Below are 19,584 nucleotides of genomic sequence, written 5' to 3' on the forward strand. Positions count from 1 at the left end.
TTCTCTGTACATTTTGGCTGAGAGAGAGCTTCAAGGAGACAATCTCAAAGGTAAATTGAAATCAGATAAGAAAAGAAATGTTTACAAATATCTGCATGAGATTCTAAGGCAGGATACGTGCGCAGAATTGGACTTCATGACTACACAGATGTTTTTTTCAGGGAAAGTGAAATGCTTTCCCCCTGCCAAGAGCTGTGTTTGGACCCTCGGGGGTCTGCGCTGCTCCTGATATGGTTGATAATGTCACTAACACCTGAAGAGTGTGAGGTATGCAGCTTTAACCTTGCTTTTTATGTATTTGAGATTTCAACAGCCATGAAAAATTCCAAGCTCTGTAATCTTGAAGTGCATTCCTAGAAGGTAAAAAAGCCTTTCAAATTCACCTTTAAAATGCACTTGCTTTTATTGGCACAGGCTATCCATACGATTCAGGGAATGGTCTGGGGTTGCAAACAGGTGGGGTCTTCAGGGATGTGTTCCCTTCTTTTTGAAGTATTTCACTTCACCCTTAATGCAACGTGCTGTCAGCACAGAGCCACATCAAGCATCAGCAGCACTCTGCTGTCCCTCGCTGTCAACAAGACATCTGTGCTTAGAAGGGAGGAACGCATCAGCCTTTGGAAGTTGAACGGGGGGACAGACTCACAGGGCACAAAACACAACAATTTGCATCTCCTGGAGGCTCTGGGGTAGTGAAGAGGAATGTCTTTTTCCACACATTTCTTTTCATTCCTCCCGTCAAATTTTCCACCGCCGCGCCAGCAAAAGAGCAGCTCCAGTAGCAAGTGTGTCGGTGCAGAGCTATCACTGGCAGGTTTTAACCACTGAGAAGTGCTGCATGAAGGGGTTGAGGAAAAGCAGTGTTTTTCTGGCAGTGGGTTGTGCACGCCGTCTCCTCTGATGGTTGCCTCTCAGATGCAGGATTTGTTCCAGGCTGGCACACGGCATCCAAAGAAAAATGCTCTTGTAAGTGCTGCTTCAGACCTGGGTGTGGAGAGCACTGTGAAGCTGTCAGCTCAGGACAGACAGTGGTGTCACTCCTTAGAAAGGAAATACTCTGCTAAAGCAATCCATTTTCCTCTGATTGTACACGTTCCTGTTTCCCTGAGTGTGTCATCCTGGCAGATCCCCGGGATGTGTTTTCAGCTTTGCTCTCTGTGATCAGTTTGGCCTCACGCTATGGTTTGTGCTGTGAAATTCTCAAAATCTTGAGGCTTTTGGTCCATAACAGCTCTCCCTTGCACTAAGGGCATCCAGCCAAGCGAGGAGCACAGAAGGCAGGGCAGTAATTAGACGAGTGCACCCTTGTGACCAAGCTGGGGTTTACTGATGGTCACTGTCACCTCTTGTATTTGCCATCCAGCCACAAAGGAAACAAAAACAAAACAAAACAAAAAAAAAAAAAAAAAAAAAAAATCACCACAATAAATAAGTGGTTTTAACTGAGCCCTGGGATAAAGGCTATTTTCAATTTTACCTTTCACGTTTTAATTGTATAGCAATAATTTTGCAATAGAGTTGCCGATGGCAAACATGCAAAAGACATTAACTTTATTTATGTTTTGGATTATTAATGTGGCTGTTAAAATTCCTCCAGTTAGTTTTGATTGAATTGTTTTTTTGTGCGATTCTGTCGTTTAATGGAGCGGTAAATAAGAATTTCTGATAATGAGCCCAAGCATCTGTCACAACAACCTGGCGCTGGTTATTAACATTTCCATTAACGGCAGGGTGGGCAGTGATAATATGGAAACCACACAGTTAGAACAAAATAAATAGTTGGTGTCAGGCTGAGTGGGTGTTAATTACTTTTTTATTTTATAACTCTGGGGGGAGGGAGTATTGGTAGAAAAGTGTGACTTATGAAGGTCATTCTCTCTTAAGAAAGAAATCTTCAGAGGAGCAGCTAACCGGGGCTATCCAGTGCAAGCGGTGAATATTTTATCACTTCTATTTATGGCCCAGAAAGGGGCAGAGAGAAAAGAGACAACTTTCTCAGAGGGTCTGGCAGAAGGCTGTGGCACCGTGAGCACAGAGGAAGGAGAAGTGTAGCCTTTGCCCTGCCTTTCCCTCCCCACTTCTGGAGTTTGACCAGGACACGCTTGGGCACCTTTTCTGTGAGCAGAACAGGAGCTGTTTTGTTAAAACCTGCCGGAGGCTCAGACAGCAGGTCTGGAGAACAGAGCATCCTCAGTAGCCACTGGGGAGGAAAATCCACCTGCACCAAGTTGGATCCTGACAAAGGGAAGGGATGGAGTGACCCAGGTGCACTCAAAGATTGGTTTTCTAGCCCAGCACAATGCAAAGAAGAAAATGCCATCAAGAGCCAAAGAGGGGCCGGTGTGCGCGTGTGGAGGTGTAATCAAAGCAGAGCTAGCAAAAAGTCGTAGTAGCAAACTGAAAGTCGTTCTGTCATACATAAAATATTAGTGAATTGATTGGCAGCTGACTGGGTTTGGAGGTAATTGTAGGCAGTATTTTGGCCCAAAGTCCTGCTGCTGAGTGGCACTTGGGCTGGTGGTGGCAGGGGCTGCCTTGCTCACCAGGAACAGTCCATCAGGAGCACCGGCCACTGCCAAAGGTGAGCCCCAAACTACCAGGGAACCAAGGCAAAATTTTCCTTTCTTTTCCAAAGAGCAGGAAATTTTCCTTTCATTTCCTGCTGGCTGGATTGGGTTGATTCAGTGTCTAAGCCAGCCTGTGTGGAGCACAGCACAACCACGTCCCAAGGCTCAGCTGCTCCTCACTCCTCTTGTGCCGATACATCCCAATGACACAGATACCCCGGGGCTGGCTCGTTGCTGACTTGTGGCATAAACAGAGTCTGTCCTGGGTCCCTAAAACCTGGATATGAGCTAATTCTGCCTGTCACTGTTAATTCTTCTGTCCTCCTTCCTCCCTAGCACCGGCACTGGCCCCACAGAACATCCAAGTGAACTCCCTTTCTGCAAGCCAGCTGGAGCTCACCTGGGACCCTCCTCCTGCCGACAGCCAGAACGGGATCATCCAAGGCTACAAGGCAATCCTCCCATTCCTACTGCTTTCATTTATCTTACTTGGCATTGCTATTTACTTGTGAGAGAGCTCTACAAGGTGCAGTCGCCCTCGCCGCATAAGGCAAATTAGAGCAGTGCTCAGGCTGCGGCAGGGAGCAGCAGCAAGTCCCAGGACCAAAAGAAAGAGAATGAGATTGGGAGGGGGGAAGGAGAGAAAAGGGAGAGAGTGTTGTTATTTATGGAGGAGAGCATGGGGAAACAGGGAATGCAGATAAGGAGGCAGCTCCACTTATGCAGGCGACATATCTGCTCCAAAAAGCAACACAGATACACAAGAGCTGGGGGCAAGAAATGGTATTGAAGAAAATTAACCGAGCTTTCCCTCCATCAAATGCTACAAGCCTTTAGGAAGAGCAGAACTTTCTCCCAGCTGGAAGCCTGAGCCAGGTCAGACTTTGGAAGCATTGCTTCAGTTCCTTAACTTTAACAAAATTAAATCAGAGCATTAATTGCGTTTGGTTTGCAGGAGATGAGCACGTTGCAGAGACACGCTGCTCAGCATCTCCAGCATGAGAATGGACCCTCAGAGAGTGGGAATGGGCAAGTCTACAAACACTAGAGCTTGGCTTGGGTTCAGTGTCTGGCTCTGCCTCTCCCCATGAATTTAGCTCCATAAGTGAAGGAAAGCCAAGCCAGTGTGAATAATCTGGCATCCCTTCTTGGCAGCAACAAGCATCCTTATATATCAATCCCTGTCCTTTCCCTTTTGTACGTATATAGATGGCTTCAGCAGCTTGGCTTGGACGGCCAAGGTGGAGTCTTGCCTTGGCTTGTTCTCTCAGCTCTCTGGCTTGCTTTGGCCTGTTGTAATGCTCTCACTGCCAGGCCTGTCCAATAAGTAGGGCTGGCACCAATTTTCCACTTGGAAACCACTTCTCTGAAGCCTAATTTTATGGCATCAGGGCAAAAATTATGTAATGGAAGAAGGGGGAAAAGCACCCCAAGGAACTTTTTGGGAGACTCTTTGTTACCCTCTTCAGGAGGGCATTTTCCAGGGTGTGCTGTGCACACCAGTGGTGTGACTGCTGTGTGTGTACAGGGGGGAGTTAGTGACCATCAGGGTGTGTCAGGATGCCAGTTCTGACAGGCAACTTGCATTGCAGGCAGTGTTTAAACTGACCTCTCCTCACTGAACCTTGGCAGCTCATACCTGCTGTCATTGAGCCATATTCTCCCGCCTTTGCTCTGGTTTTGAGTGATGTATTCAGCGACGTGGTCATTGGACTCGGGGGAATTCGCTCAGGAAAAGATTTGGCGTGTGCTGAAAAACCTGAGTATCCCGACTAACAGAGGAGTCCAGGACAAGACAGGTGCTGTCTTTCTGGCTGTTTTGTAGCTGCAGTGGCCAGACATTTTCTAGGTGTAGGATATACTAAAACACATGACAGGACGAGAGGGAATGTCCTTCAGTTGTGCCAGGGGAGTTTCCGATTAGATATCAGGAAATTTTTTTTCCCAGAAAGTGTGGTCAGAGGCATGGGAGGAGGCTGCCCAGGGAGGTGGTGGAATCACCAAGCCTTGAAGTGTTGAAGGCGAGTGGATGTGGGAGCTGGGAATTTGGTTTCGTGGCAAACCCGGGGGTAGATGTTTGGACTCATGATCTTAGAGGGCTTTTCCAACCCTGACAATGCTGGGATCCTGTCTCGCTGCCCCAACAGATTTATTACTGGGAGAGCGACGCTCTGAACGACACGGAGAAGGTGAAGGTCCTTTTCCTCCCCGAGACAAGCGTGCGGCTCAAGAACCTGACGAGCCACACGCAGTACCTGGTCTGCATCTCCGCCTTCAACGCGGCTGGGGACGGCCCCCGGAGCAGCCCCGCCCAGGGCAGGACGCACCAGGCAGGTACGGGACCTCGTCCTGCTCACCTGGGCACAGGCCAGGGAAAAGGGGGCATGCAGGAGGGCAGTGCTGTGTGGATTTGCGTTAGAGAGGTCTTGAAAGTGGAAAAAAAAAGCATCAGATGAGCGGAGTGTGAAGAAAGGGAGTGATAGAGCTGAAATGAGAAATGAGAGGCAGAAGGGCCAGCCCCTAAGCTAAGCTGGTCCAGAAGGAAACAGTCTGTGGCTCTGTTTCTGGTTCCTGCTGCCACACCTGAAATCAGAAGGAACTCATCTCTAGTGCCTGAAAGTTGATGGTCCTGTGAGACAATTAGAATGCTTTTTAGAATTCCTTCCTATTTTTTATTTTTTTTTTAAAGCTGGATCAGCCGCCTCCCAGTCAGGCTGAACAGTCCCTGTGCTGGATGTGCTGGGAGTGTTTGGCACAGGGTGAAGGCAATGCCCTTGGTGGTGGCTGTGAAGAGGAGGCGGCTCCCATAGCACCCTCCTGAGGGCCCTTCCCTTCCGTGCCCTATCTCCCTGTTTGCTGTGGAGGTTCAGCTTTGCAGCTGACTGGCTGTATTTTTAGGGCAGGCTGCATTTCTGACTGATTACAGTTGGACATTTGGATGCAACTGAAAAATCCCATTCTCAGCTTGTTTCCTTTAGATTTAGGCTGGGCAAATAAAGCAACGTTTTATAATATATATGTATATCAGATTGACTGCTGCAATTCAATCTGTGTGCAATCCTTCCAGCACCCAGTGCTCCCAGCTTCCTGGCCTTCTCTGAAATCACCTGCACTACCCTCAACGTGTCTTGGGGCGAGCCAACAGCAGCAAATGGAGTCCTGCAGGGTTATCGAGTCGTCTACGAGCCTCTGGCTCCTGTCCAGGGTAAGAAAGACCTCTGATCATACATATTCATGGGGAAATGACACAATAGGACTGCAGGACCTTTCATCTCTGCCCAATTTCCTACTTGCTCTCTGCCGTTTTCCGAGGGAAGCCAGGTGGCAAAGGGTAAATAAAACAATTCCGCTTTTGCCAAAATGCTTCAGCGAGCCATAATATTGGGGAATATAGCTTTTGTCTTGTCTCCTCTCATTTTCTTGCACAAACTATAGTCTGTGTGATTCGAAGTCGTTTTACAGCCATCATTACCTGGTCTGGGCAAAGAGGAAGCTCAGCCTGGGAGTGCCTGATTGTCTCCTTCGAAACTGCTGAGTGGGCTCCATCCCAGAATAGCTGTCAGGCACATTTGTGTTGCTTAATCACATCATGTGTCACTTGTGTTATCACAGAGATTGCCCAGGCACCAAACGTGCTGGTGTCACCACTGGCAGCGCCTCTGCTGTGACAGGGAGGACAACAGCGCAGGGACGTGCTTGTGTCTCCTCACACGGAGTTTTCAGGCAGCGCTTTTAACCCAGCACCAGAGCGAGCTCAGCTAAACCACAACAATGTGCTGGCCACAAATGTTTCATTAATTTGCCAGAACAGCAACAGAGAAGGATTTGGCAGTTTCTCTAAAAACAAATGTAAATTCGTTCCAAAGGTGAATTAGAAAAGATGACATAGTTTGTGGATGGCCTTATTAATATTTTTATATTCCTGGTAGATTGCCAATAGTTCAATAGGATGTCCAGCTTTGGCAGCGTGACAGCAGGGAGAGTAATTTCAGCCATTGCCAATCCATTTTAAACTCTTTTCCAAAGAAATAAGGATATCAATCACATGTATTTGCTTCTCCTGTAAGGAATAATGATCTATATTGTCTGAATATCCGTGTCTCATGCACAGAGAAAGTTAAACCCGGTACTGAAAACACCAGAATAAAAGCACTGTCAGCTTTTACAGCTGGCAGGTCTGAGCACAAAGAGCTAATACAGGAAGCATTTCTAATTCTGACCAAGAAATGTACACAGGGTGGGCAGGGGGTTTGGCTGGTCGGGCATTTCCTCCCTACACAACATTCAAGAATACATTTTTTCCCCCTGAAAATATGGAAGTGCCAGATCACGTTTTCTCTGCATGGATTTGACTTCACATCCTTCAGAACCTTTGTCGCCTTTTCTTCTCTTCCCCACCTCTGCCTGTGCTGCCCCTGACTCCAGCTTGTCTCTCCTTCCCCTCTGGAAGATTTCTGATGTCAGCAGGAAGGTTATGGAGGGCTCTTCCTCAGATGCAAAATATTTGTCTAAATTTATTTCCCAGTCTTTACCCATCATTTTCTCTTGTGCCAACATTTTTCTTTCAGCAAGCATATTTATTGTCCTGCCATGGAAAAGAATCCCTTCCTTGAGGCCATAATTTTCACAGATATTCCAAGTTGGGAGATACTCACACGGATCATCAAGTCCAGCTCTTAAGTGGGTCTAGAACCCACATTCCTCCATGTCAGCACTGCAGTGCCCCAACCTGGATGGGCTGGACCCTCTTTTGGAGCTTTCCTCATTCATATTTTGAATTTCCACCCATCCTTGATTTTGGCTGAGTCCTCCCATGGTGACACCTTCTGCCTTCCCACTCACCAGCCACCAGTTACCTGCCCATTTTTCTGATCTTTCCAGCAGCGATCTGTTCTTTAGCACAGTCTTATCCCTGCCTGACCTTTTATTGTTTAAGCTTTACACTGTTATGTTTTACACAATAATAGACAACAAAATTGCCCCAGAGCCTTTTTCAGCAGTTTTGGTGTTATTTTTTTCTTTTTGGAACATAACTTGAAAATGACAAATACCTCCTGATTTGTCTCAGAGAAATGAAATAGTTCACCTCTGGAAGGAGGGAGCACTTTTACTGCGTCCTCGTTAGCCAAGGAAAGGTTCTCTGAGTTATAAATTGTATCTGGGAGAAAGCTTTGAACAGAAATTGCTTGGACATTACTCTTTATTTAAGTGATTAAAACTGAAAGCATCATCTTGATTTGCATAAAATAATCATCTGGATTGCAAACATCTTCCTTCTGCGTTTTTTGGAAAGATAAACTAGCAAGCAGCTGTTTCTAGTGGGAAAAACCTCCTCCTTCCTACCTTCTTGGTTTGAAATGCGCATATACAGACCCAAAAACCCACCAGAAAACCATTCTCTGAATTTGAATTTTTTATTCTGTGAAATCTTTTATAAATAAAATTCTTTCCATTGGCTAGAAAACTTCAGCGAAAGCCAGATTTTTTGTTTCCAAACCACTCATTGCCCCTCGGTCCTTTATGCAACATTGAGAACCTGGAGGTGAAGCCAGCTATGAACCTTGGTGAAGGGAACAACTCTGATTTTAATTGATCCCTGTAAGAAAAATTCTGAGGGAGTGAGAAGAGTGAAAACACAAGTCCCAGCTCCAGCCTTGTTCGAGCTCCCAGTGCTTTGGCTGCATCCCCTGTTGCCGTGGCATTTGCAGCCCCAGGGTCCCCGTGAGCTGCACGTCCTTCACTCTGCATCCACATGGGGATGGTGGATATGGCAGGAGGAGATGGATGGAACAAATCTGGCCCTTGTTCCTCCTCCAGACCATGCTGCAGGTTATTTGGGGAAGCAGCAACGGAGAAATGCTTGCTTGGGAAGCAATCTGGAATGTGCACTTCTCTTCGTTTACCTCCTCCTTTCCTCCCAGAATAATTAGTGAAGTTACATGTAGTCTCTTGGTAATTTCCCAGTTGTGCTGTAAGGTTTTTTTCCTTGTCAGTACCCACTTATCAGGCTTAAACTCTAATTATACTTATCAGTGCTGAAAATTGCCTATTATCACTACTTAAACTCCTGCTAATTGTAAGAAATACTTTCTTAGCAAACTGTTAGATGATTTTACTTACCATCTAGATGTAATAAGCTCCACTTGATTTCTGTTTTTGCAGTGAAACTCCCTCTTATTTTTGTATCTGTGTGGCTGTTCCAGGGGTGAGCAAGGTGGTGACTGTGGACATTAAGGGGAACTGGCAGCGCTGGCTGAAGGTCCGGGATCTCACCAAGGGCATGACCTATTTATTCCGAGTGCAAGCCCGAACCATCGCCTACGGACCTGAACTGCAAGCCAACATCACAGCTGGACCAGCAGAAGGTGAGGGGGACTATAAAAGCAAATCACAAGTCCCAGGTAACTTCTGCAAACACATGGCACCGGTAAGGAATGGTGCACTCAGGGCTTCACGTGAATTTCCAAGCAGAAGCTGAGTCACGGGACGTGATTCGGTGCGTTTCACAACTGCCATGAAAAACACGTTTCCTTTTGTTCTTCCTGAAACCTAGAAGTCTTAATGTGCATAAACAAAACACTGTGAATAAATCACAATGCAAACAGGCCAGCCAGGGATTTCTGAGCTGCAGCCTGACAGCGCAGTGCATGATTCTGACTGTACGGCTCTGCGGTGGGAGGCAGAACTGGAGTAGCTGCCGAAACCAGCAGAGGTTCCTGGATGCAAAACCAGAAAGAATTTACAATTGTTCTCTCCTGACACATTGGCTTATGCACAGGAAATCCGTGGATTCCCTGCTGCGTCAGGAGCAGCTGCAGGGCAGCTTGGTTCAGTGCCTGTACCCAAAGAGCTGGTTTTCTTATTTGATCAGTGACTTTGATAAACAGATAATCCAACAAGGAAAATGCCCTCCAATGACACCAGCCTGTCAGGTAAATCACAGAGCATCGGTGCAGTGGCCACAGCTCTGATTTTTTTTTGTTTCCCACTTCCATGATCTGACTCTCCCACCACACCAGAGACCAAGTGTAGATCAGGAATCCTTTCTAACGTGGCTGTGGCATCTTCCCAAGTCACTGGGCAGTGCCTGTCCCCATGAACCCCTCCATGAACCTCACAGGCTGGTTTCACCTCTGAAATGAGAAATAGCAGTGGCAGTGGATAAAATGAGAGTCCTTTTTCCTCTTGTCTTCTTAACACAGGTACCTTATCCTTGGGGATATCCCCTGTAGGGCCACTTTGATGATCCTAGTGGGTCCCTTCCAACTCAGGATATTCTGTGATTCTATGATCTGTAAACCCCATTGATACGTAACTGCTGACACTGGAGCCAGTGAAAAAATCAGGTCATTAGCCCACAGAGCTGGTTTATGTTGCATATTTGTTGACCAACACTGCAAGATAATTGTTCCCCTCTCTCAGCAGAAGCAATTCGTGCTGCAGTTTAATGCCACCTTCATTTGCTACTCTCTTTTCCTCCTTCAGGGTCTCCTGGCTCCCCTCAGGAAATCCTGGTGACAAAATCTGCTTCAGGGCTGACGCTGCAATGGACTGAGGGAGATTCGGGAGAAAAACCCACAACTGGCTACATTATAGAGGCACGACCCTCAGGTAAGCCCTGGGAAATACAGGGAGTTGCATGTCATCAGCTCCCTTCCTTCAGTCCCTGCTGAAGTGGAGAGGTTGTTTGTCATCCTGGTAAGGTGATGGGATTTTGTGAGAGAATGTATTTCCAGCCAGTATTAAGATGTTACTGGTTTATTACGTGGTTTAGCGTATTTTCTCCTCTTTAGGAGTAGTCACAGAAAATTACCCCGACTACTCTGGCTTTCACTGTGCTACATCACAGGAAAATCATCCAACAGATGAACTAATATAGTTAATAATTAAAACTCATTTAAATGCTTATAGCATCCTTCATGAGCAAGGACTAATAAGTATTTGCGAGCTGTATTTTGAGGACCACAGATAGAAATCTGTCTCCTTCTGCAGCAGAGCACAGCAGCTAATTACTGTTTTAATGTTAATAATAGGGCCAGGGCTTCAGCAGCACATGCACATTTCTTCCCCCATTTGTTCTGCAGGGAGGGCATTGAGGCGAGGGGAAGGAATCCCCATCACCACAGTTTTTCTTGGTTCTTTCTCAGAGCTCCTCTGCTGCTGGGATTTGCATCTTAGTGAAGCTGCTCTCTGCTTTTTTTTTTTTTTCCAGAATGTTCTCCCACTTGGACAAGGCAATTTTAAAAGCCAGTGCATGCTGCAGCCTGATCGCAGCTCGGTACCCCTTGCAAATTCAAACAGCACAGATTTCCTGGGAACTAAGTCACTAAGGAAAGCCAGGCCTCTGTGTAATCTCCCCTGATAACTTCCCTCCACTCTGACAGGGAATGTTGATCACCACTCTCTGGGTACAGTTTTCCAGCTGGTGATACATCCACCAGCTCCTTGTTCCACGTGGGCTGTGGTTGAATGTCACCAAGTCAAAAGCTTTGCTGAAGTCAGGATAGATGATGTCTGCTCTTTCTCCTCTATTGACAAGGTCTGCTACTCTGTCACAGAAGGAAATTAGACATGATTTATATTTGACATCACCATCTTGGCTGTTGATTCTTTCTTCTTCACTTCTAGGTGCTTGCACACTGCTTGATTATATATTGATTAAACGAATGCTTATCTGTTTGATTATATGGAGGATCCTGTTGCTTGTTTGTGTCTTGAATGTAAGGTTGCATTTTAAACCAATGATTTTAATTCCATTTAACCAGACCAGTAAGAAAATTATTGAGGTCATCTCAGAAGATGTAGATTTCCATACCTGCATCTGATAGAATTTGCTCTGTAGTGAGGCTCTGCTCTGATTCTAACAATTATTTCTGTCATTTAACTTGACATTTGTTTTCAAAATAAAAGCAAGGGAAATACATACCTTCTCAAAGCACTGGGGTTTCCTAGAGTGATCAAGTTTGCTTTTAATTAGAGGCATGACGCTGCTGTGCTTCTATTTCACCTACATCAGCTTTTTGAGTTCCGTCCTTATTTCTTCAGAGGCAGAAAATATTTTCTTGTTTTAACAGCATTGTTAGGTAGCAAGTTAAGCCAAACCTGTTCATTTAAAATCACTTAGCAGCTCACATTTCCCCCAGAGAGGTTTTCTGTGAGTCAGAGTATTTTAGGGGGAAACCTGCAGCCCATGTTCAGATTGTCTGCAGGTTTGGAAATCCAGCTCGTGCAGGTGGTGACGCTGGAAACTCATCCCCTTGACTCCCCGTTGGATGTGAACAAACATTTCACAGCTCATGGCTAAGGATGTAGGATTTGAGGCCCACTCCTTTTGAGTAGGAAGAAAATAGTCCCTCCAAGGCAGGTCTGAGCTGCATTAACCCTGGGTCACTTCTGCTGGCCCCACTCCACTGATCCTAGAGAAGCACACAAGAGGTCTTATTCTTCCTCTCTTGCAACCTGACTGTTGAGGCATTTAATTCCTCTTCAGATTATTTTAATCCTATTCATGCTGCTGCAGCAAATGAACTAGCCATTTGTATGCTGGATTCTCATCCTTCGTTCTGGTTGCAGCTGTAGGAAGCGTGAAATGTGATCCAGGAGAGGAGACAGACTAATTGGAAGATTTGCTTATTCCACCCAAGTGTTGGCTTCCTCTCCGTGCTGCTTTTCTTCCTCATCTCTGCACAGAAGCGTCTGAAATCTGAATTATGAGCTTAACAAAAGCAGGGAACTAATTCCTCCTCTCAGGGCTGGTCTTTCAGAGCAGCTCCTGTTTTAATATCATTTAAGAATTTGCTTTTGCATGTTGATTCATACAGGTAGTAAACTGTGGATTGGAGCAACCTTTGTTTTCAAAGAGGAGTTGTTCCAAGAGAAGAGCAGTTGACTTGTGCTCTTCACATAAAATCAAGAAAGGAAAAGATATTTCTCCCTCTGAGGTCAAAAAAGGGGCGTTGAGCAGGCAGATGAAAAGCTTTAGCTTGTTGCCAATATTTAAATGCAATACCACTACCTTAGTGTTTCACTCTCAAGTGTCATCTATTATAGGCCTCATTACCCCAAACGTTAAATGCTGTATCATCTCATTTTCCCTGCTGTAGCTCCCTGCCAAGACTCTTCCATCAGAGTAGGAGGATGGCTTTCTGTCAGAAATGGCAAACCCTACTTACTCCCTTTTGTCACTTCCCTTCGAATTTTTTGGAGCCCTGCTGTGTCTCCCAGGGCTCTGCTGCCTTGCTGGGTTTAGCAGTGGTGGCAGCAGGCAGCTGAGACTGCTCATTTGATTTCCCTGTTTCTCTGCTGGCTTTATGGAAGGTGACCAGGCTCACTACCTCCTCTGCATTTTGAGTACATTCACACACACACAGAGATGAAGCAGGCAAACCAATATTTTTTCCGGAGTGATCTGTGCTAGAGGAAGGCATTAAAGAAACAGAAGAGTTTTTCTTTTCCTTCAACTTCTCTGTCCTTGGAGAAATGGATTCCAGTTTAGCTCCTTGTGCATTACAAGAAATGCAATTAAGCAGGCTCTGTCTCTGCCACTGTAAGTGCTCCCCAGACATCAGCTGGGCTGGCTGAGGAATGGGGAATAGATTGTGCCCTCAGCTTTTACATACAGAGCAAAAGACAAACGGCACAGAGATGTTCCCAGTGCTGCCAGGAGGACTGGAGAATCTGCCTTCACCCCTCTTTTCCCAGCTCCAGGCCACATCCAAAGGTTCCTGTCCCTGTGCTTTCGTGGTGGGCATGTTGCCTGTACATTCCCGGCAGTCTCACCCACAGCTGCCTTCCCAGTGACCCCCGTCTGCAAGGGAGGTGTTTGTGAAACGCCCTGGTGATCCACACACCAGGAGTGCACCGGGATGTGGAGCTGCCCCAGCAGACCTCCATCCATGGATGGGCCTGTGCAGAGCAGTTGTGTCGGTGTTGGGTCAGTCTGCCTCACAGAATCATTTAGATTGACCCTAAAGGTCGTTGCGTCCAACCATTAACCAAACACTGCCACGTCCACCACTAAACCACCTCCGTAAGTGACACATTCTTCTGGCTTCTGTCACCTCAGAAAGAGCCTCCCTCGCCCAGGACAAGCAGAGGGAGATTTCCTTTTCTGCTTCCTTTCCCCACCACAATTTTGGACATTGTGTGCTTTTCCCAAGCAGGGAATGATGTCAGGCGGCTGAAAGAGAATTGCACCTAAATGGAATGGTCTGGATTGGAAGGGACCTTAAAGATCAGCCAGTGCCATCCCCCTGCCACGGGCAGGGACACTTTCTATTAGACCTGGTGGCTCTAAGTCCCATCCAACCTGGCCTTGGACACTTTTCAGGGGATGAGGCAGCCACAGCTTCTCTGGACAGCCTGAACCAGGGCCTTCCCATCCTCACAGGGAGGAATTTCTCCCTGATATCCCATCTATCCCTGCCCCCTGGCAGTTTGAATCCATTCCCCCTTGTCTTGTCACTCCATGCCCTTGAAAAAATCCCTCTCCAGCTTTCAAGATGATGAGTTCCACGAAGGCAACAGACATTTTGGGAAAGAACTCTTCTGCTTGGAGAGGGAATTGTCTACTTCGTAAATGCTGGGTTTCACTTCCCACGCCCTGAGGGCAGCTCTCCCTTGAGCTTCCTTTCTGGTGTCTTGAGTAGTGTTTTTTCTGTTTTCCTCCTTTCTTATTTATTTTTAACCAAATGAGGGAGCGCAGTGTCAAACATGGACACGAACCAGCAGAAGTCAGTAAATTCAAAGTGAAGGGTGCAGCTGCATCCCCGGCATCTGCCATGGGGCCTTTTTCGCTTCTGCTGGCGAGCGACGCACCGGGGCTGACAGTTTGTCAGCCTTCACTTCCCATTCTTGTCCTTCCACTGCTTTGCATGATAATCCAGCCCTTTGCCTCCGACAAACACAGCCGCGTCTGAATCGTGTCCTCTGTGGGAGGAACAGCAGCGGCGTTCGGCCGGGCCTTAACTCTCAGCGGCTTCTCCCCTCATAAACCCTCTAATGTGTGATTAGGAGGGAGCTTTATGGCCCAGCTCTCCTGCTCTGAGAGGGGACGGCCGGCGTTTAAAACCCAAATAACTGACAGCTCTCCATGTCCTGGGTTGTCAGTGGCTGGATTTAGTGGAGCTGGGAGCCTCCCTCGCTGAGTGACAGCTTTATTTAGCGTGGAGACCCTTGATTAATGGCCTGTGACGCCGGGCTGGCCCATGGGCGGCAGAGCGGCTCCTCTCCGACGCGGGCTGGACGCGGCGCTAGGGCAGAGGTGGCTGCACCTTCCCCGGTCACCCAGATCCTCTCCCCGTGCCTGAACCTCGGGCTCCGATGGGACAGAGGCATCGAGGCTGGGAGACAAAGAGCAGATCTCCCATCGGCAGGAGTTAGGATGGGGCAGGGCTGGGGAAAAAGGGACAGGAATAAGGAGAAAAGAAACATTTTTCTTTTTTGAGGAGCGCATGCTTTTCCATCACACGTCTCAGAGGCTGAGTGCCCAGTGAAAGGCAGTGGGGAATGAAGATGGGGACTGATGTGACCGAAAAGAAAAAGCAAGGGCAGCCTCCCTTGGGGTGTCTCTCTGAGCCCTGTTAAGTGCTGCAAACTTTGCTCTTCCCAGTGGTTCCCAGTTAACACCCAGCTGATGTCCCAGCCACGGCACGTGCATCTTTCCTCCCCAAACTGAGTGGGAAATGCTGCGTATGGTACACTAACAATTTTCTACTGAACTTAAAGGCCAGCCTTTGCTATCACAGGTGACCTTCTAATGAATTCTCTTTCAGCTGAACTTCTAACATTTAGAGCACACCTGGTTTTGAGGATGGGGGGAGTGGTGCAGTGAAGGAATTCAAAAGTGCGTGTTCAATATTTAATGTCAGGGTTCACTACCAGAATAGAGTGACTTTTTTAGTTCAGATATACCTGATTGTGATTATTGTCTACAAAGAGCAGTCTGGATGGCCCAGATGGATATAAAATAAATTAATTGAGGCTCTGGAATTAAAAATCTTGTTGGCCAGGGCTTGGGAAGCCACAGGCTGTGCTGTGCCTAGGGGTCAGCAGTGGGGAAGTTGTAGGACACCTGACCCTCTCTGGGACCCCAGGGATAATGAGCTGGCTCCCATTTTAGAATCATTAAGGTCGGAACAGACCTCCAAGATCATCAAGTCTAACCATTAACCCAGCACTGACAGTCCTACCCCAGGGAAAAAACCAAAGTTTTGACAAAGATTCCTTCAGTGAATGAAAGGGAGATGGGCCCATGACTATGTGGCCACCAGCTGGAGCATCTCTGAGTCCCTGTGAGACAGAAATATCTCTGAAGAAACATCCACCAGCATCCTTTGCTGCCTCACACCATCACCAGCATAGCCAGGGGGACAGAGAGGAGGAAATTCAGTGTTGACCTCTCAGGGATGGTTTTCCCAACTTACTGCAAGCTTCACAGAGCGATTAAATTTGTACTTTTTGGTCTGTTGGGTTTTCTGCACTGTGCACGATGATAGGTTTGAGAAAATGAGTGAGAAGATGTGTCTGAACAGTTGTGTTTGTTGTAACGAGTGCTGAACATTCACTTTCGTTGTTGCTTTTTCTTCCCCTATTTAAGCGGCTTTGAATGCAAACAAATTGCTTTCCAGACAATTCACAATGGGCCCAAATTCTCTTATTGCTGTTTACAAATGTGTTTATGAAAGCTTAGGCAATTCTAGCAAATATGGCAATATTTTACAGTCGTGAGATGCATCTTCTGAGTATCCGTGGCTGCAACAATCCAACTTTGAAAATGCATCCCTCACTCCACCCTCTTCAGAGAAACTAAATCCCAAACTCCCTTTTTATTACATTGTAACTTTATGTGGTAGAAATAATCTCGGTTTCTATAGCCCTGTAAAAGGGAAGTCAATATTTTATCTCTTGTTTTATAGCCATTGTAATACCCAGCTAATACATAACAATGGCTACATTATGATAACTTCATTATAGTCTGATCATGCTGGTGAATAATGTATTGGTCCGAGTTTTAAGCACGGCAGGAAAATTACCTATTTTTATTGTTCTTTGGTGTTTCTCAAACGCAGCTGGAACAATAACATTCCGGCCTGCTTTTTGCATCCGCTGAGACTGCCAGCCCTCCTGACCAGAAAAGCTGTAGTTTGGGGGCTGTTACTCGCTGTGTGTGCCACCAGACGTGCAGCGCGGTGCAAAGCACCGAGCCAATGCTTGCTGGTGCCAAAGCTAAAACCTTCGCGTGGAAACGCACCTGCAGTGTTAATCAATCCATCTTTGCTGCTATTCCCTGTGGCACAGGAGCAGGCTGAGGGCCAGATCTTGCTCTGCTACACCAGCACAGCTCTGGAATCGCTGCGGTGACTCCAATTAGGTTACGCTCAGGTAAAGGCAAAGCAAGTGAGAACAGATTCCTGCCTCACACTGCAGCAGCAGAACGAGTCGCTGAGGGTAACACTGCTGGCTCCTGCTTTATTGTTACCTTGATAACACCTCGAGCTACAGAAGTCCTACAGAAGTGCAGACGACTGCCTTTCAAAGCAGGCAGCTCCTGCACTGAAATCGTGTCTGTGGAGAGGTTATCATCCTATTCCCACTGCTGTGGGACATGGAGAGAAAAATAGATATTGTTGGAAGAGCTTTGATAGCTAAAAGTAAAAGCCCAATGGGATGCTTGTGAGGTCAGGTCTGTGAGAGCTGCGCTGGGTAGGCGAGCTGAGGGTTTGGCCCCACATGTAGGCAGAGACTCCATTCTCTCAGCAGAAATGCTGGGCACCAATTTTTATTGGGAAATTGATCAGTCAGATTAATGTTTGATTCCTGCCCTCGAAATTTTTGAGTGGGATTTTTAATTATAGTTGGTTTATATATATGCTGGTACCAGCATCCATCTCGTTGAAAGTTCATTCCATTGCAGTCAAGTGAATGTGAGGTTACAGGTGTGGATCAGGGATGGGAATGGTGCCTGGTCAGGATGTGAAGCAGGATTAATGTCATTATGGCTGTGGAGAGCCAAGATGACCCTTCTGAAATGCTCCCATTGTGCTTCTAACAACTTCAACAGCTTTATAAAAATAAACAAAACTCATTTCTGTTTAAAACTGCAGAGCACAGAGCGCAGCACCAGCCCTGTGCCGGGCAAAGGGCACAGCACTGTTGCTGTCATGGAGCAAGCAGCACTCCAGTGACACCAGTCCCCTGGCACCAGTTCACACAGGGCCACAGTGCCTCCCAGGACTTACATCAGTCCAAGCTTCACTTGAGTCCTTCAACAGCAAAGCAAATTTTGCAATGTAAAAGGCAAGCAAACCCTTTGTGATTAGGACTCATTAATGCTGCCTTGTTTTACCTGATCTGTCAGATGACAGATGTGCTGATGGGTGACCTTACCCCATCAGGAGGCAGTGGCAGCGGCCAGCTCAGGTCTGTGTGGGTGCTGCTGCTCATTTTAGAGACCTCTTCGATCTGGGCTATGAAAAGATCCCGTCCTGAATAAAAGCATCCACAGATGGGGCTCGCAGGGCATTCTGACATTTGTGTGTACCACAGGGCAGCGTCCAGGGGAGTGTGTCCCTGCCTGTGGCTCCAGCACTACATCAGTGACAGCCTCTCTCACCAAGCAGGTGGCAGTGCCAGGGCACACAGCTGATGCCATTTCTCTCCTTGCTGTTCTCCTAGATGAAGGACTCTGGGACATGTTTGTGAAGGACATCCCTCGCAGCGCCACCTCCTACACAGTGGGCCTGGACAAACTCAGACAAGGTGTCACCTATGAGTTCCGGGTGGTGGCTGTCAACGAATTTGGCTATGGAGAGCCAAGTGTTCCTTCTGTGGCAGTATCAGGTAATCAAGGGTTTTTGTTTACGTCCTTTTCAATGGAATTTTCCAGGGTTGAGGGAGAAGAGGGGAAAAAGAAACAAGCCAGACTCTCTAGTTGCAGCAAATAATCACGGGCGGCTTGTTTTCACTTGTTCTAGGATAAAACTGGGGTAATACAGTGGTGAATTAAGGTTTGAAATTACAGTATGTTTAATTATCAAGAGGAAAAATGTGCATGTGCCATTTTTAAGCTTGATAAAGAACCTACTCAGAGTGTCATATCTCTTGTCATAAGACTAATTGGCAGAGTCTACAATTGGTTTGCTTTTTCTCCATTCCTAGTCTGGTTTTTGTTTGCTCTGCTACTTTTTTTTTTTTTTTTTTTTTTTTTCATTCCGGATTCTGATAAACATTTTCTGTGTTACTTTGTATTTAGCTCTCACAAATACAGCAGTGTCGTTTCACATTACTCCTGATAATCCTCTGCGCTGGCGGTCCTGCTCCAGTGTGATGCCTCCAGTCCCCCTCCACCAGAACTGCTCCCTGGTGATGCTCTGGGGCTCTTCCCACTCTCCCTGCTCTCCTGTGCTTGTTCTCAGTAAACGGGGCTATGACCCAAACGTGCTTCCCAAATCCCTGTGAGCAGCCCAGCCCTCTGGTTTTCTGAAGGGGCTTGAATACTTTGAAATTCAGATTCCTCTCATCTTGCCTGGGCTGGGCAGCTGGAGTGCCTTGGCCTGTGGTGAGGTGAGAGACCTCGCCCTTGGGTAGCATTTGTTGGGTCTCCTCTCCCCTCGCTCTACTCCAGGTTTCTTTTGAGCCACAGGTTTCATCCTTGCTGTGTCAGCAAAGACAAGGGGAATAAAAGAACCTGAAAAAGCGGCTTTGTGATTCAAAATTCTGGAGAGTCCTGAGAACCTGGCAGTGCTCCAGTATCTGGAGTGGCTTTTATCTCTTCGCTGCTCCAGTGAAAGGCACGAACACCATTCAACAACTCCCCAGCAGGCAGGAGGAGCAAGCGCTGCTCTCGCCACCGCGGCTGCTGCGCTTGTCCTGACACAATTAACCACTTACCCCGGGAGTGCTTCCGTGGATTTCACTGAGAGTGCTACCCCTGCTTTTCTTCTTCAGGACAAGGGCATGGACAACCCACTTCAGACACCAAGAGCCGGTGTTTTTCATCTCTGGGGTTTCACAGAGG

The 19,584-nt window shown here is 47.0% G+C and overlaps 1 protein-coding gene across 6 annotated transcripts in view; it reads left to right on the forward strand.

The window, feature by feature from the left end:
* Positions 1-19,584, forward strand: part of SDK1 (sidekick cell adhesion molecule 1) — a 384,927-nt gene that overhangs the window by 348,538 nt on the left and 16,805 nt on the right. For all 6 annotated transcript variants that reach the window (XM_040078744.2, XM_040078745.2, XM_040078747.2 and 3 more), the window contains 6 exons: positions 2,904-3,019; positions 4,715-4,901; positions 5,635-5,772; positions 8,771-8,932; positions 10,053-10,178; positions 18,243-18,407. In XM_040078744.2, coding sequence (XP_039934678.1) covers positions 2,904-3,019; positions 4,715-4,901; positions 5,635-5,772; positions 8,771-8,932; positions 10,053-10,178; positions 18,243-18,407 — 894 coding nt within the window. The remainder of the gene's footprint in view (positions 1-2,903; positions 3,020-4,714; positions 4,902-5,634; positions 5,773-8,770; positions 8,933-10,052; positions 10,179-18,242; positions 18,408-19,584) is intronic.

This window comes from Hirundo rustica, chromosome 15 (genome assembly GCF_015227805.2).
Source record: "Hirundo rustica isolate bHirRus1 chromosome 15, bHirRus1.pri.v3, whole genome shotgun sequence".
Taxonomy (NCBI): Eukaryota; Metazoa; Chordata; class Aves; order Passeriformes; family Hirundinidae; genus Hirundo; species Hirundo rustica.